This window comes from Tachysurus fulvidraco, chromosome 5 (assembly GCF_022655615.1).
Source record: "Tachysurus fulvidraco isolate hzauxx_2018 chromosome 5, HZAU_PFXX_2.0, whole genome shotgun sequence".
NCBI lineage: Eukaryota > Metazoa > Chordata > Actinopteri > Siluriformes > Bagridae > Tachysurus > Tachysurus fulvidraco.
In genome coordinates, this window is record NC_062522.1 from 8,420,390 (window position 1) to 8,439,093 (window position 18,704).

An 18,704-nucleotide genomic window follows, 5' to 3' on the forward strand; every position below is an offset into this window, starting at 1 on the left:
ATGAGTATTTGGTCATGGATGACGTTGAACATAAGGACACTATCTAGTCTTGGATCTAAACACTCACTTTCACTCACTCATTTTCTACCGCTTATCCGAACTACTCGTGTCACGGGGAGCCTGTGCCTATCTCAGGCGTCATTGGGCATCGAGGCAGGATACACCCTGGATGGAGTGCCAGGGTGCCCATCACAGGGCACACACACACACTCTCATTCACTCACACACTCACACACTACGGACAATTTTCAAGAGATGCCAATCAACCTACCATGCATGTCTTTGGACCGGGGGAGGAAACCGGAGTACCCGGAGGAAACCCCCGAGGCACGGGGAGAACATGCAAACTCCACACACACAAGGCGGAGGCAGGAATCGAACCCCAACCCTGGAGGTGTGAGGCGACCATGCTACCCACTAAGCCACCGTAAACCCCTCGGATCTAAACATATTTAAGAAAACACTTTTGCATTGCTTCATGCCCAGGTGTTTATGCACCTTCCTGGTGCGTTTTTATCTGCGGTATGGTTCTTGTCAAAAAATGTGCCATCAGTAAACAGCGTGTACCAAATGATGGAATGTTTACAACCGTGAGAGATGGAATATAAAGGAATATGTAATCAGATCGGGGCTGACCAAACCCAATTACCAAATCAGACATAAGAAAATCGGATTCCCTGAGTGAAGCACGGCGTCTTCTAAAGTAATCGGTGTCTTAGGCCTGAATGCTCTTGTCATTCCTCACACTGCACCTTCTTCAAACGACGGGTGAAGACCTTCCTCTTACTGAAACGTTTAAACTAGCGCTTATTTTTCCTTTTTTTGTTTTATGCGTATATTAAAAAAAACCTGACCCGGGTTTTTAGTTTGATAGTAAGCTAAGTCTGTGACCTAGTGAACCAGTGTTCATTTGTTCACTGATGAAGACTTCAAAACACTCTTGTATGTCACTCTGGAAGTTGAGGAAATCATCCTGTATCTTGTCTTTATCTTGAAGCACGACTATGAAACAAAAATATAATCACTACAAATCGTCTCGGAAATCGGCTTAAAATGACAACACTCATGTTCGTTACGTAGCCTGACTTTTCGTAAGCATATAAATTTATATGCGTAATTTATTCAGTTTGTGTTTCTGCCTTTGCTTGACGGTGATCTGTGGTTCAGAAGGCTTTTAGTTAGAAGGCATCTTCAAACCAAGTCAGAAGTGACACGTTCAAACCGATCACGTTTGCGTCTCAGCTCGTCGCCGACGTGGAACACACGTGCACCTGATTTTGCACAAGACGAACCACAGATTCTCCCACAGTACTTTACCGGTAGAGCAAAGGGCGTGATAAAGCTGAGACGGATCGAAATCATCGAGTAACGCTTAGTCAAGGTGATTCAGTATATCCTTTCAAGGTGACTCGCAGCTGTCTGCGCGGTGTTCTCGTATCAGACAGGCCAATTTTCTCCGTGAGCAGTTCTTGGCTGTACTCTCCAAGGCTCCGGTCATGGATATGAAAGTCACAGACTCAGGAAGTCGTCTGTCGGAGCAGGTGGTGTTTACAATGCGCCATTCTCCAGGGCTGCCCAGATAAACAGCTGTTGTGTTGTATGTCATCACCAGAAAAAAAAAAAACTGGCCTCATCAGCATGCATTTGCAGCCCCTGGTTTGGTCTGTGTGTTCTTCACTTGCATTAGTCCAGTGAGGAGTATGAGGAATGACATGGAGTCTGCAGAATCATAGCAGTTGTGTGTGTGCGTGTGTGTGTGTTTGTATGAGAGAGTAGTCATACCTTGAAATGAAGAGTCATCTATCTTGTAGAAGCACGAGACGTTTCTCTAATAGAAAGCTCCGCATAAGTAGCCTGGCTGTCGTTTTTGAGCTGCTGCTTTTTTGTTGTTGTTGTTTTTTTTTTTCTCACCCCATGTATTTGGACTAAGATTTATAAGCTCGGATATACGTGGGTGGTGTTTTATAAGATCCCTACAAACCAAATTCAGCATATTCAACAACCACTAAACATTAGTGTTGGAAAATATAATGCACCGTAGCCCCAGTCATCAATCTCTGAGAAACAAATCACTACTCTAGTAGTACACTTTTCCTTCGTTTGTACCCGATGCATCGCTTTACTGTCCGGGGTTGTGTCAGGATTTTCCGGGTTTGTCAGAATTGACACGCATGTGTTCATTGTGTGTACAGGTATGAGTTATTCCTACACACACACCACCTTAAAGTGCACGTCAGACTCCTGCCGTTATTTTATTCTCCACTCAGAGAGATAAATATAAAGTATGACATTATGGCTTGTTGCACACCTGTGGCGAATCGTGCCACGATATTACTAGATTTAATAAGCTTGACACGAACAAGACGCTTTGACGAAGGGATTCTTAAACTGAGACAGTAAACAAAGAGCTTCCGGTGAAGTGTTTTAACGACCGAATGCACATCTATACACCCTGTCGACTGTGCTACAGTCAGACACACTGCGCTCACTGCTGTTTATCTCCACACTGCTTTCATCACTCCACCACAGCCGCATCGGTTCTTTTTCAAGAGTTTCATGACGTTTCATTTTTTTTTCAGCGTCAAGGGTTACATGACGCTAATTTTTTGACTTGATACGATCAACATTTGCGTATTGATTATCTGACTGATATCTTGCATATCAGATCATCTGAGCCACACATATTTCATGTTTGCTTGGTTTACACAGAATGCTATTCCTGACACAACCCTCCCATTTTATCCAGGCTTGGGACTTCTAGGGAATCAGATTCAGGCCACAGCAGTAAGAATTAAGGATCCTTAGCTGCTGGACCACCAGGGACCCACTAGAAGCTATTACAATATAATAGGAATATATTCAGGTGTATTACATCACTGAAGATTTGTCAGAGATCTCGCCGGTATCATATGGTTCTGTTTTTTGTTTACTATATTTGTTTGGTCAGTTCTTTAATAATGCTAACTACATTTAGAATGCCTCTCTACATGTTGAGTAAAATGGTTCATATTTTATGACATGCTGCTGTTTTCAGGGCTGTCAAGTGTCACGCATTGAGAGTGACAGTCACGCATTTGGATCTTTTCTCACGCTCTCCCGCCACACATCGTATTTCTCACGCAGAAAAACTTTTTGACTATTTATCATATATTTAATAAGCCGCAGCGCCTTAAATGTATCAGTCCGCACCGCTGTCTCTATGGAACCGGGCAGGAATCAAGCGCGTCTCCCCTGGAGTTCTTAGTCGAGCCTGACACTTATCAGCCAATCAAACAAAAGAGGCTACGCAATAGCCAATCAGAAAATAGCACTATTGTATCTGGTTAAAATTTAACGCAACATCCAATGAAATAAAAAAAAAACATATCCATTAGAGAGGGTATTTTCGATGGTCGGTTTGAACAAAACCTCAGCACGAAACAGCTTGTCTTTGGACAGGACATTGTCCTCGTTCATTACCCTAAAAATGGCTGGTATATTACAAATGATAAAGGAGTCTAAGAGAGCCCTGTGTTTTGCTGGGACTTTTGATAACGAGCTTAAATTTCCTGTCACATATTGTGTACCAATATATGATGGTTTGCAAGACAATCCAGCAGTCTGCCTTTCTGCTCGTGTCTGTCTGTCTCGTTTGTTCATGCGTCGATCCGTTTGGCAAAGCGTCTATCGACGTGTTACATCATTAGAAGGATTCGGCCATTTTTGTCCACAGAGACTGCTCAAGTACTTGCTCAGTCTCCTGTCATTTCTAGACTGGATTACTGCAATGCACTGCTGGCAGGTCTACCTATGAACGCAATCCGTCCTCTGCAAATGATCCAAAATGCAGCTGCCCGGCTTGTTTGCAACCTGCCAAAGTTCTCACATACCACCCCGCTGCTGCGATCCCTCCACTGGCTTCCGGTAGCTGCACGCATTCGATTCAAAACACTGATGCTGGCCTACAAAGCCAAAAATGGACCAGCTACCTCTTACCTCAAAGCCCTCATCATTCCTCGCACTGCACCCCACACCCTCCGATCTACCAGCACTGCTCGACTCATTCCACCATCTCTCAGGGTAAGAGGTAAGTATACTACAAGACTCTTTTCTGTTCTGGCACCAAGGTGGTGGAATGAACTTCCCCTAGAGGTCCGGACAGCTGAGTCACTGGCTTGTTTCAGTCGGCGGTCGAAGACCTACTTATTCAGGAAACACTTCAACTAGCACTTCTTTCCTTATCTTTTGCATTAAAAAAAAAAAAAACGTTGACACTTTTTCATTGTAACTTTGAACAAATGTTTTAAACTCATGGTATCTTAAGTATGTAACCTAGTGAACCAGCATTAATGTATTCAATGTTAGAGATTTAAGCACTTATGTACGTCGCTCTGGATAAGGGCGTCTGCCAAATGCTGTAAATGTAAATGTAAATGTGTTCATCCATCGGTGTATTAATCTGTCTGTCTGCCGATGAATCGATCCGCAGTTCTCTCAGTCCGTCTATCAATCAAGCCGCACGCCTATATGTCTGTCTGTCTGTCTCTCTTTCTCTCTATCTCTCAATCTAATGATAACCTGTTCATTGTTATTTTAGTCACATACTTTCACTGGTAGATATGAGCAGGGTTTCAGTTTTCCATTATCATGTTCTCATAAACGTACAGATCAGTAACTAAACCTATTGTAATGCACAACAATCCCAAGTCAGGTTCTGTAGCTAAAGAGTTCACATGCTTTCTGTTTAAAAAGACAGTCTCTGTCATTTTGTACGATAAAAAAGTACAAAGTTTGACCCACCCAAGCATGAATTTAATCAAAATCAGTCACTCAAGAGAGTTTCTATTGTAAAATCGCATTTTTTGTGTTTAGGGGTTCTTTAACCAAAGCGTCTTTGGCATAGTGGCATAGTGACTGTTCTGCTTTGATTTGATATTAAGTGTATATGTACTGTAAGAAACTCACGTCCAATGCTGATCATCATCTCTCCCTGTCCTTTGTGTATCGCAGCTGAGTGATGACACCTCCATCCTCCTGGCTTCTCCAAAGATGCTGCTCCCATCGTGTAGTGAGTTGGCAGCCAGCACACCGCTCTCCATGCACCACCAGCTCCAGCTCCTGCAGCAGCAGCTAAGCCAACAGCAGCAGCAGACCCAAGTGGCTGTAGCTCAGGTACGAGACACAAACAGGGCCATATACCTCACAACAAGTGTCCGGAGCATACAGTACCATGCAAATAAATGTTTTAGGCAGGTGTGAAAAAATGCTGTAAACAAAGAATGCTTTCAAAAATGGAAGTGTTAAACATTTGTTTTCAGAAATGAACACAATGCAGTGAATGAACAAAAGAGAAATCTAAAACAAATCAGTATTTGGTGTGACCGCCCTTTGTCTTCAAAACAGCAGCAATTCTTCTAGGTACACTTGCACACAGTTTTTGAAGGAACTCGGCCGGTAGGTCGTTCCAAACATCTTGGAGAACTAAGCACAGATCTTCTGTGGATGTCGGCTTTCTCACATCCTTCTGTCTCTTCATGTAATCCCAGACACACTGGATGATGTTGAGATCAGGGCTCTGTGGGGGACGTGCCATCGCTTCATGCTGGTTTGAAGGCAAAAGGTAGTAACACCAAATATTGATCTGATTTAGATTTTTCTTTTGTTTGCTCACTTTGCATTTTGTAAATTGACAGAAATAAACACTCATTATTTATATTACTGAAAGCATTCTTTGTTTACAGTATTTCTCACACCTGCCTGAAACTTTTGCACAGAACTGTACATAGTGAATGAATTGAGTGTTTTTATCGGGTTGTTTAGAAGACAGCACTTTACCTGAAGTCATCAGAAATCAAAAATTTTGAGGGTGAAGATGATAAAATGGTAGAAAGTGCAGTGGTGGCTCAAGCGGTCAAGGTTCTGGGTTGTTGATTAGAGGATCAGGGTTCAAGCCCCAGCACCCCAAGCTCCCACTGTTGGGCCCCTGAGCAAGGCCCTTAACCCTCACTGCTCCAGGGTTGCTGTATCATCACTCACCCTGTGCTCTGACCCCAACCTCCAATGTTGGGATCTGTGAAGAAAGAATTTCACTGTGCTGTAATATATATGTGACAAAAATAAAGGCTTCTCTTCGTTAAAATGTGGAAGTACTATAGAGACGGTACACGTACTGTATATCCATCCGCCGAGGGACATCAGAAGTCAGTGATGTAGAATATTAGCTCTGAAGCGAGTTAGCAAAGTGTGTCACATACAGCTTATTAATTAATCTCTTCATTTGTTTATGTGCAGCGTTTTCCTTTTGGGAAAATCCAAGATAAAAAGATGATGAGAATTTATTAGGTTCAGTGTTGCTCTTTGTGCATATGAGCGTAGACAAGGAACTATTTAATCCGTTCACAATTCTCTTGAACTAAAGGCGCGTCGTTCTGATTAGCCCACAGTTATTATACGATTATTCTCCTTTTCCTCTATGTTGTTGACTTCAGTAATGACACTGGAGATATCTGACCGAGGATGATGTTCGGCTCATCGTATTCCTGCATGCATCTTGTATGTCGATCGGTAATGCGGCAAAGGTGACGTCGCATGAGCAGCTCATATCGAGACTTTCTAAAATAAGCTGTTAACCAAATAACCTTCCTCGCATAAGAGAAATCATGCTTTGTACTTTTACACTCAATCAAAAATATTCACCCTTGTCCACATTCAATTATTCGTCCCATTACACCAGAGAGGTTGTTTCTTTTTCTATTAAGACTTCACCGAGATAGAAAAATGGTGTGTGTTAGATCATTTAACCTGCACTAAATTAGTAGACAGTTTCAGCACTCGGTGCCTTCTAGACATGATGAGGCCCAGACCAGGAGATCAGCTCAATCTAAATCACATCTGAGAGCAAAGAACAACATGCTCAAGGGCTGTGGAGGACAAACCGAATGGAAATGATGGCTTGATGATAAACATCATAAATAACATTGCAATATTGTTTACTTATAGAATAGTTCAAGAAGCTTTCTCCATTCTGATTGGTCATAGGTGTGGGATTTGTATTTTTTTTTATATATATATAACAGCGGCACTTGTTGTTTCTATAGTAACAGTTAGAACAGGATTTGTATGACAAATCACTCCCATATAAACAGATTTAGACAAGTCTACCGTGTCTAATCATTGATACAGTGATGAGTTTTGTGTGAGGAGAAATTTGTTTAACATTACATTATTCGGCACGGGAACGTCTTTGCTTTTTCCCCACCATCGTGCCATGGCTGTACTTCTTATATCTGCTCTGAGTGATAACAGGAACTAACAGAGTTTCAATGTAACTATAAAAAGAAAAAACATACCCCATTTTTTCCTTAATAAATGAACAATAAAATATTAAGTTAGGATTGGGTAAAGAAAATTTGTAAGAAAATAAAACGCTTATTAAAAAAACGTTAAATTCATGTAAAAAAAATAATAAATGTTTAGATTTACCATTAAAACGTATTGAGAAAAACAGTTCGTAGTTTAAAGGTGGGGTGCACGATGTTTGAAAAATGCTTCAGAAAACCGAGTCGGGCCAACTAACAAAACAAAGGTGTAGCCAATGAGCAGAAAGGGGCGTGTCTTGTTAATATGCTGTGGAGAGAGTGTTCAGTGCGCATGTCTGACATTAGCAGTAAGAGATTGAAACACTGACATGGCGGATACCTGCCGTTACCTCTGCCTCGGGTTCTAGGTGTTGAACTTTGTTGTTTGCTTGAAACGGAGCTAAACCTTTCATGGTACAACACATAGTACTACAAATACACATTTGTATTACCATAGTATTACTCATTGTGTTCATTTATTGATAAAAATATCCCCTCGGCCAGCTGCCCCAGCAAGTTCCGCCATAATAGTTGCCTGGGTTACGTATGTATGTGTGGGGCGGAGCCGTCAAAACAGGGGTGACACCCATTTGGGTTAGGGGCGTGTTTGTTTTGGTGATTTTAAATGTCAACATTGGCTTTCAAACATCGTGCACCGCACCTTTAATTACATTGACTGAAATAAGAAGCGAGCTTGGAATACTTTAGATCAGCAATGAACAAATGAATTTGATTATTTCCTGAATATGGTTGAATATATCCTCTAATGAATGTCCTCAGGTTTCACTCTGCAGTCTGGAGCAGGCAGGCACTACATTGCAGGGGTTTTGTAAAAAGTGGGCGTGTTTTAGGAGGTCTTGGAAAAACAGCATACTACGAAGGACAAAACAGTCATACAGGTTGATTTATTTTAGAAAACAAATAAACAACCAAAAACTATGGTTAGGGTTAGAGTTAGGGTTAGGGTTAGATTATCAAATAGGCCACGCCTACCACACAATATCTGTTACGCTGTACTGAAATACCTGGAAATAAAGTGCCTGCCGTCTGGAGCATTGTATCCTGAGGGGGAAAAAAATTATTTATTTAATACAAGTGTGCCTGTTGTAAGCGGTTTGGATTTGCATCGTAGTCATGTTCTTCTAGTCTTGCTTATCAGCTTTATCTGTTGTTTTTTAAACTGATCTGGTGCCATGTATACACACTCTCATCGATCTCCCAGTATCCCCTCGCATTAGGACGGAGCGTTCTATGTCCCATTAAGAACACGCTGACTCTGTGATGAGGTTCGCATTGGACATGACAGCGAACAGATTAACCTCCTATCAGTGCGTCTTGTCTCTAGGACACCAAAAGGACACGACTGCATAATCAGTTATTCCAGCTAGCGAGGTGTTGCCCATTATGGATTTATACTACAGTAACCTTTCGAATAATGGTGTGTGGCTGTATGGAGTGCTAGAGATTTGCTTTTATACATTAGGATTTTAAGATGAATGTATTTGGGAGGTATATCTCCCAGGAGCACTGAGAACATGGATGGATGGACATTTGAAAGCATGAATCGAACACACCGCTGTAAAACCTGGCTACGTGTTGTACATAGGTAAAAAAAAAATAACCTTTGTTTGCATATTCTCTTCTATAATTCATGATCTGCTCTAATGTACAAGCCAAGTACAAGTACAAGAGCCGGTTGTGACAGAAGCAAGGAAATACTCCCTGAGAGCACAAGTCCAGCCAATCGCTGGATAGATTTAAGACACATCACGTGTTGATCTCTCTTCTCCCTCCTGCAGTCTAGAAAAAGGTACCGAAGCATTCAGACCCTCACAACCAAACTGTGTAGCAGTTTCTCCCCCCAAGCCATCAGAAGCCTTCAATTTCCAGACACAAGACTTCCTGTAAATTACTGCTACAGTATAATGCTGCTACAATCTGCTGCGAATTGTCCTTTTTACGTTTACCTCCAAAGCTTTTTTACTTGGAATTACTATCACATTGGGTTGTACTGTACTTAGTACATTGTGTTGTGGTGTTGTATGGAGGTCTGAGTTTGACTGTGCATCATGTTCCCCAAGGAACGTTATTTCATTTCACTCTGTACTACACTTGCTATACATGTAGTTGGTTGAAATGACCATAAAAGCTATTTGTCTTGACTAATATATAGCAGCCAAAATGCAATATAGCATCATCTATCCTGAGCAATGTGACCTGTACATCATACAACAGCTCAGTTTTATACTCAGACTCCAACAAGTATAAGGCTTTTTTAATGACTGTTCATTTTTTTTTTTTTTTACCCCTAAAGAGATTACTTTCTGATTTGCCACTTAAGACCATGCAACTCAGTTATGACTGATAAATTCAAGTGGGCTATTCATTAAACTAACTTCAATTATTATAAAAAGGCACTGCAAGTAATTCCTAAGAGAGTGAGTGATGTTGTCAGGTCTGTAGCATACAAACGTTCAGGGTGAACGTGGCCAAAAGAAAGCTTTCCAACTCCACAGATTTACAGCTTCTTTATCCTGCCCCAGCATCTGGCCTTCCTGTGTTCATTATTCAGCTTCTTTTTTTTTTTTTTTTTTTTTTTAGATTGTTATACCTATGCCACCACTGACGTCAATCGTGCGGACAAAAAAGTAAAGGATTAGCAGATGTGGGTGGATAGCCTTTTTGATTCGATAGCCTTTTTGATTTCTGCCAACATGCTGTAAGATCCAGTTATGTGTTTATCACCTGCTGATTTCCGGCTAATCTTTTCTCATATAGTTTCAACCACAGGTGAGAAAAGCAGTCCTGTCTTTCTGAATTTGAGTCTTATTGAAAGCTGTCTGCAGTCTTCCCCAGACATCGTTAAATGATTTATTGCCTCCTGGCTCTGTGGGTTGCTTTTAATGGAAAGCCTGACTTTATTTTTTTTATTTTTTTTTTACTCCTGAAAATTTATTACATTACATTTCCATAAAGAAGTGAGAGTTTTATAGGCGCTGTCATGACGATAATGTGATGCATGTTTGGTAACACACTGTTGGCACATGCTCTTTTAAATCGATCTGCTTTAACCATGAGATGAGCACTTTCTTAATCCATTAACCTTTGAAAGTGTGATTTGGATTAACTTTTAATAATACATCATGAACCACGAAGTGTTACAGAGGTGAAGCGTCTGCAGTGACGGAGCGTCACTCGTACAGGAGCAAAGTCTTCTCAGAGTGCTTTTTATAAATGCTGAAAATCCTTTTGTAGTTGAATTACTGAAGGGAATTATACCATGTAATTAACACACGCGGTTGCTCCATTTTGAGCTTCAATTCACACCCGTATTAATCAATGTCTTCACGCCGTCATCACAGTCACCTATTGTTCCCTCCTCTATCCGTTTTTTTTTTTTTTTTTCCCAGACAGAGGTACTGTTAGGTCTCTAATCGATGCTCCCTGTGATTGCGGTCGCTTCTGTATGTCTGTGCCTTTGCTGCCGGTGTAAAAATACATTATATATGCGTCAGTAATTCAATTCAATTCTGTATCATTTGTGTAGCACAATAGCAGGGGGGGAAAAAACAACCTCTAAACGAAACCTAACCACTTTTTGACGATGGCGGATATCGGGATTAGAAATCGTCTCAGTGTTCATGTGTAGAAGAGTAAAGACAAACAGTATTGAGAATGTGTAAAGGATATCCAGAATGATTATATTGTGGATAAGAGTCCTGGGATGAGCACAGGTCAGGCTTTATGATTACAGCAGCAGTTTCAGCTCCAAATCTACACTATCAGATTCTCCCTGAAGCAAGAGTAAGATATGGGTATAAACAGTTTTTGAGACGTGATCATTTTTCTAATTGCCACGGGTGACTTTCCATAGCAGCAGAGTCACAAGCACAGGAAGTAAAGCTGAAATGTATTTTCTGCATCCTGCCACCAGACTGCATTATGGAATGGGGCTCTTGATAGTTTATTATAATTTGGATCTTGTTTCCATAAAAGGGCAGGGACTGTGATATTGATGATGATGATGATGATGATGATGATGATGATGATGTGTGCTGTCTCAGGTTCACCTGCTGAAGGATCAGCTCTCGGCAGAAGCAGCAGCCAGGATAGAAGCTCAGGCTCGAGTTCACCAGCTGCTGCTACAGAACAAAGACCTTCTGCAACACATCTCACTGCTGGTGAAGCAGATCCAGGAGCTAGAGCTCAAACTGACTGGTAACAGCTCCAGTGAGTCCCTCTGTCCATCTTTCTATCTCATATACAGTACTCTCTCTTTCTCTCTATCTATCTATCTATCTATCTATCTATCTATCTATCTATCTATCTATCTATCTATCTATCTATCTATCTATCTATCTATCTATCTATCTATCTGTCTATCTATCTATCTATCTGTCTGGCTGTCTCTCCCTGCCTCTTTATCTCAGCCTCTCTCTTCATTATCTTTCTCTTTATCTCAATTTCTGTCCTTATTTCTCTCTTTCACTTTCTCCCTGTCTGGCTTACTATAACCTCTATATCTGATTCTTCGTCTTTCTGTCCATTTCTCTCTCTCTCTCTCTCTCTCTCTCTCTCTCTCTCTCTCTCTGTCTCTCCACCCCCCCTCTCTCTCAGTCTCTCTGTCTCCCTCTCTCTCTGTCGGGCTCTCACTCTCTCTGTCGGTCTCTCTCTCACTCACTCTCTTGCTGTCTCACTCACTCTCTTTCTCTCTCTCTCTCTCTCTCTCTCTCTCTCTCTCTCTCTCTCTCACACACACACACACACTCACTCACTCACTCACACACACACACACGCACACACGCACACACACACACACACAGTGTTCCCAGCTCCACCGCTCCGTTCTGTCTTATTTTCTTTCCAAGCTCCTTCTTTAAAAAGGATTAAAAAAGTAGGTTAAAAAAAGAAACTCATAGACTAGCCAGTCAGAGCAGACTTGAGTCCTATATTTAGTGTTCACCAAGAGAAGTAAGAGATTAAGACGTCAGCGTGTTAAAACACGGAGGTAAATCATACCCCGGCTTCTGGAGGAAGACATGATAAATTCCTCTCGAGCTGCACGTCTGTCTCTAAGTCGTATTTCTTCTGTCTCCTCATGTTCAGTATCTTTTTTTACACTGATCCTCCTCCACTCTCTATCTGTTTTTTTCCCCCCAAAACATGTTCTTTTGTCGCTCTCTGATCTCCCCACCAGGCACTTTCCTCATTTGTGTTCCATCAAACCCCATCAGGCACCATTTTACACCGTGTAAGACAGTTCACAGAGCTAAAACTCTACCAAACCAAGCCAGCCTCATCCTGCATATTACCCCGTGGCTGCACCCACTCCAATTTAGAGACCATTATCCTGTTATAGTGTGAACTTCAAGGCAGGCATGTAAAGCTCCTCTAAAAAACATAAAACCTGTTACTCATTTCTTATAAAACCCAGTGTGATATTTGGTGTTGATCATTTTTCCCCCTTGCATCGTCTTAGTCTGAGGTCATTTTATACCGACGGCGCTTCATTCAAATTCATGTCCAGATTTTAATCAGTGCATTTTGAAATTGCTAAAAGAGCAATGGATCTCTCTCTCTCTCTCTCTCTCTCTCTCTCTCTCTCTCTCTCTCTCTCTCTCTCTTTCCCTCTCTCTCTAATTTCATAATCCAAATGTTATTTTCAGTTGCTCTTTAGCAAACTATTTGGGGGAATGATGTTCAATTTAAAGAGCATCTTTATTCACAGCTATTAAGCAAAGCACACACATAATATATTTTGTATAATTTAATGGAAATGAATTTTATAGCCTGTTTTCTAGACTGTTTTTATAACCACGACTTAGCAGGGGAGGCAGTTTTCCTCTGGCTGACACAGAGAATCAGGAGTCATTATCATCATTAGATTATTATCATCATCATCATATCATTATTATTATTATTATTATTATTATTATTATTATTATTATTATTATTACTACTACTACTACTACTACTACTACTACTACTACTACTACTATTGTTATAAGGGACCTGGCACTTTAGTGGTTTTGACATTGTACCACTGATTATAAGGCTCAAATCCCATTTTTACTTTTGGGTCCTTGAGTAAGACCACTATTCCATTAACTACTCCAATGTATCCATGCTTGTTTGTAAGACTTTGGTTAAAAGCATCACCCAAATAAATAAATGCAGGTGTATACTATATGTTTTTAGGGTTGTGGATATCAGAACCTCACACCCAGATGTGGGATTTGTGTTCATTCAGCCACAAGAGCATTATTGAGATCAGGCACTGATTTTAGCTGAGGAGGTCTGGGGTGCAGTTGGTGTTCCAGATCATTGCTAAGGTGTTAATATCAGGGTTCTTTACAGGACTCTCAAGTTGTTCCACTGCATTCTTGTGCACAGAGACATAGATATGCTGGACGAGGTTTGGGCCTCTTACTTCCAGGGACATTGTAATGCTACAGCATGCAAAGACAGCCAACTTTGTGCCAACAGTATATGGAAGAAAACCATGTGGGTGTGATATAGTGTAGAGCTTTTGGGAATTCCGGTTTATAAGGGATATGTGAAAAGTTCACTTCCTTACCATGAATAGATTAGGTATAACTTTACTGTGTATCAAGATCCACCAAAGGGGATGATGCAAGAGCTCAATATTTCCAAGAATCATACTTTGTAATAAAAGAGTAAGACCTTGTAGGTGTTAGTGAAGGCCTTAGGTTGATGGAGGAGATATCTGAGTGGTGGCAGGAGAAATTATCTCCTTGTAAAACAGTATAATGTTTTGTTTTGTTTTTTTTAAGCAAAATTGTCCTCCTCTCTTTCTGTATTTTTACAGTGGGATCTCAGGACAGTCTACTGGAAATCACTTTCCGGGCCAACGTGCCCCCGATCATCTGTGATGCTACAACACCATGCCCTGAAGACATGCTCCTGCCACCACTGAATGATGGCACACAGCTTGCTCTGCCCCTAAGCAGTCCTTTAGGTATGGGCCAAAGTCTGGTTAAGTTTGAGTGTTTCCGTTTTCTCCCAGGACCTCCTCAACAGGAGCAGAACCCTGCCCCCTCCCAGGAGGTATCACCCTCATCTCGGGATGAGCTGCTGGGGAGCCTGGAGCTGCTCAAGTTCCGTGAGTCAGGCATCGCCTCGGAGTACGAGTCCAACACGGATGACAGCGACGAGCGGGACAGCTGGGGGCTGCAGGATGATAGCAGCATGCGTCTGCTCAATGTGCTCAACCAGCATGGCCCCTCTGACTCCCTGGACGATGAAATCGCCGTTTAGGCTGGGGACATGCTAATGGCTACAGCTAAGTGTGCTAACTGCTTGTCTGTGTTATAAACTGTTATTCTCACTACCGACCATTAGAGACTGAAGCAAAAAAAAGGTGGGAGGTTTCATGTCACATTTTGTGTTCCAGGGCCATTTTCCCGTTGCACATAACAAGGGTAACAGCCGGACAGTTATGGTATCCCATCAACAGGAACCAATTGTACTTGGGGGGACAGTTCAGTGCTAGTTGTTTACACATGTTATTACATATAATAGACAGGGGGGGGGGGGGATTAAAGACTAAAGACTATTCTGGTTTGTTAGTGACAACAAAAACAACCTGGTCCTGTTTTGTTTGTAAACCTTATTTATGGTTTTTGTTTTTTTGTATTCGTACCAGCACAAATTGTTTACAGCTCAAACGCTTACAACAAACAGATTTTACTGTGTTTCATGAATTGACAATTGACTGAAATTTTGTCAATTAAATCTTTCCTCGGCAAGTTTTTTTTCTGTAATTTCACAACTGTCAGTAGGAGCTGGTTAGCAGTAGGAAATGCTAATCGTGGGAAATACTTTAACTGCACGTTGTTGCATATAGTGTTGGCACTGGGACCATTCTAGTTATCTCTCGAACTGAAATTGAACTAGAACCCCAAGTTCCTTTGGTTCCTGCTAGTTTTGGAATGTGCTGTGGAAATACAACCGGTAGATTCCAAACTATTTTGCCAAGCACCGCTAACTCACTACATCACACCATAAACGTGTGATGAGTCTATGAGGGAAATGTATTAAAAATGTGTTACTTTAAAATCCGTGTCTCCATGATATCTCTCTTAGTTGGGTTGTTTTATTATTTATATCTTTTTTATTATATTGCAGTGAGGCATATTGGGTATATGTGCTTGTTGAAGCTGTATCACGTTAGTTTTCCTCCTGTGGTTTTATTACTGTGCAGATTAATGCATGTGTACACTGCTATGCACTCCGCTCCTCTTAGTGGTACCGATTTAACATCTGTCATATAATGACTTGGGTAACTGAAACACTAATGATAGCAAAGATTCTTTAACTGAGGTTTATTCGATGCAGTTTATCGAGGTATGGGTTTGAATGACACTTGATCCACAGAGCAGAAGCACTGGCAACTATTTAAGGCCTGAGGTGAACAAGGCAGCTTTGAGTGAAGGAATCTAGCTAATTTAGCTAGCCAGGAGAAAGCACGGTCAGATGTCCTCCACTGTATTGGCTCTTGTATCGTTAGCAAGCATAAGTTCCTAAGGAACGATATAAACATACGGCATGATAAAATGACTGCAGAACCATTTAGAGCTTGTAACTCTATATATATTTTTTTTAATTGAATCGAAGAAAGCATGAATTCATCCATTTAAAACGCTTAGACAACATTTTCAGCAAGGTTTCTTTGGCTATGGCTGCAGTTTGCTCTTTAACGAGCTGGTTTTAACAGCTACTTTTTTAAACAACCTCATCATCAGTATCACTGCATCGGTGCAGGAATAAAAAGCAAGCTAATTTAATTGAAGTTAATATTCATCTTTCCATGATTTTCAGGAAACTAGGATGGGGTCAATTTCTTCTGACAACAAGACTTATGGAATATATTCAGATACAGTGCAGATATTCCCTAGGGATGAATAGGTTGAGAAAATGATGAATGGGTTCATGGAGTAATATGCAAGAATAATATGGTTTATGCATATTTTTCAACTTAAAGAGTAGATGTAGGATGCTGGGACAAAGGATAAAAAAAATAGTTTTTTAATTATCTGAAACATGTGCCTCACACCTTTAGGGTTGGGGGTTCGATTCCCGCCTCCGCCTTGTGTGTGTGGAGTTTGCATGTTCTCCCCGTGCTTCGGGGGTTTCCTCCGGTTTCCTCCCCTGGTCCAAAGACATGCATGGTAGGTTGATTGGCATCTCTGGAAAAGTGTCCATGATGTATATGTGTGTGTGTGTGTGTGTGTGTGTGTGTGTGTGTGTGTGTGTGTGTGTGTGTGTGTGTGTGTGTGTGTGCCCTGCGATGGGTTGGCACTCTGTCCAGGGTGTATCCTGCCTTGATGCCCGATGACGCCTGAGATAGGCACAGGCTCCCCGTGACCCGAGAAGTTCGGATAAGCGGTAGAAAATGAATGAATGAATGAATGAATGAAACATGTGCACCGTTTTTTGTGAGGAATACTTTACTTACATATATATTTGTCAGTCCTTCCAGGATTTTACTTTATATAGTTTCTTGTTATTCTTGCAGGGGAAAATGCTCGATTTTGTCCTGTCTTTTTTCAGAAATTGCTATGCAACTTTTATAGTCTTTTGGAGAAAGCTACTTGAATTAGTGAAACTAGAATCACAGGGTTTTTCTTTTAAACTCCAACCGGTGAAAATATATACGTAAATACTTTCTATGATTGCGTTTTTTTATAGCACGATTAATGCACATAGATCTTTGTGCTTATGATAGATCAGACATGTTATGATGTCACACGTCACATCTCCCGTCTCTCAAATCTGAACAATTACAAGCTCACCTGAATATCACAGAGTTCGCTTAATACCGTGTTGATTTCCGCCATCAAAAAATTGTGTAACACAAACGACACCTCGGCCACACAATCACACGTAGTTTTGACATCTCCCAGCTGTGTGCTCTACTGATGAAGCAACAATAATACAAGCATCGAACATTCCCTCCCCCCTTGTTCTTAATTAGTGAAGGACAAAAAAAAATACAAATTACGTTCAGTTCAGTTCAGTACAGAAGGCATAATTGTTTCTTTTCCACAGACATTGCTGTGTTATCCACCCTATTGCCCCGAGTCACAGTAAATTGCTGTAGTTAATAACTGTTCATTTAGATGCTTATGGGGAAAAGATCATTAACGTCTGTGTGGCCGGATGCTTGTGTGTGGGAGCAGGGAGAAATCCCAGAGGACGACGGGCTGTACATGAGGAAACTCCGGACGTGAGATACTTTGAATTAACACATCCAGGCTCTCTGGCACTGACGAAACTCAATTTAATATAAGATTTCTTTTTCACATGGACTGGAATCATGCTGCCTGTACTAATGCAGCAGATTAAGTCTCAGTTATTTAATGGCATCTTTTGATAAAATAAAAATAAGTGAGAATGGCATTGAGCTAATTAATAATTTCCTTTGATAAAAAAAGCAAGTAATCTGGATTCTTTGCCACTGACATTTCTGTTCATGCATGATATATTCAGCGAAGTAGAAATATATGAATTTTAATAAGTGATAAATAAGTCAGACTTCAGACAGAGTTCTGGTAACTTCTAGTTTAGTTGGCCCAGATATTTCTGCTGAGAGAGATGTTTCAACAGAGCTTTGCTTGTCTGCTGGTCTTAATAAGTGTGTATAAAGCTGTCAGCAGCCAAGGTGAGAGCTGCTCTGTGACTCAGCCTGACAGCTGTACATCTTCATTGGCCTTCAGGGAAAGTATGATGGATTGTTTCTTTCTGAACTATGGCTGTATTTCGCTGCATCATGTCACGGCTTTGGAGGTTTCACTTTTGAATATGGAACTATATATATATATATATATATATATACTACTGTTCAAAAGTTTGGGATCGCTTGGAAATGTCCTTGTTTTTCTGATTAGAATCATTTTGTGTTGTCTCTGTAAAGGGAGAAGTTCTCAGTATGGTAACATAAGTAGTTAGTTCTTTCTTTCCGTCCATGTCGAGCCTGTAAACAAACCCACGACCTTGTGATACTCCAGATACTAAACTAACCTAAAGAAGGCCACTTTTCTTGCTCTCTTAATCACTAAAGCAGTTTTCAGCTGTGCTAAAACGATTGTAAAACGGTTCTCTGATAATCACTTAGCCTTATAAAATGATTAGCAAACATACTGTAAGATGAGATTGAAACAGAGGACTGATGGTTACTGATAATGGGTCTCTTTGTGACAATGTAGATCTGTCTTTAAAATTAATCTGATTCATTTTATGTTTTTAAAATGGATTAAAATGGGGATTTTCTTTAGAAAACAGAAATGTCTGAGCGATCCTAAACTTTTGATAGTCCTCAATGGCCAGGAGATAAAAAAGCACTCA

The 18,704-nt window shown here is 40.9% G+C and overlaps 1 protein-coding gene across 4 annotated transcripts in view; it reads left to right on the forward strand.

The window, feature by feature from the left end:
* The window catches only part of nos1apa (nitric oxide synthase 1 (neuronal) adaptor protein a), a 143,612-nt gene that overhangs the window by 111,516 nt on the left and 13,392 nt on the right, over nt 1-18,704 (forward strand). For 2 of the 4 annotated variants that reach the window (XM_027154431.2, XM_027154432.2), the window contains 3 exons: nt 4,990-5,151; nt 11,402-11,567; nt 14,167-14,316. In XM_027154431.2, coding sequence (XP_027010232.1) covers nt 4,990-5,151; nt 11,402-11,567; nt 14,167-14,316 — 478 coding nt within the window. Of the gene's footprint in view, nt 1-4,989; nt 5,152-11,401; nt 11,568-14,166; nt 16,531-18,704 lie in introns of those variants that run through there. The other 2 variants (XM_027154433.2, XM_047813730.1) reach the window with 2 other exon arrangements.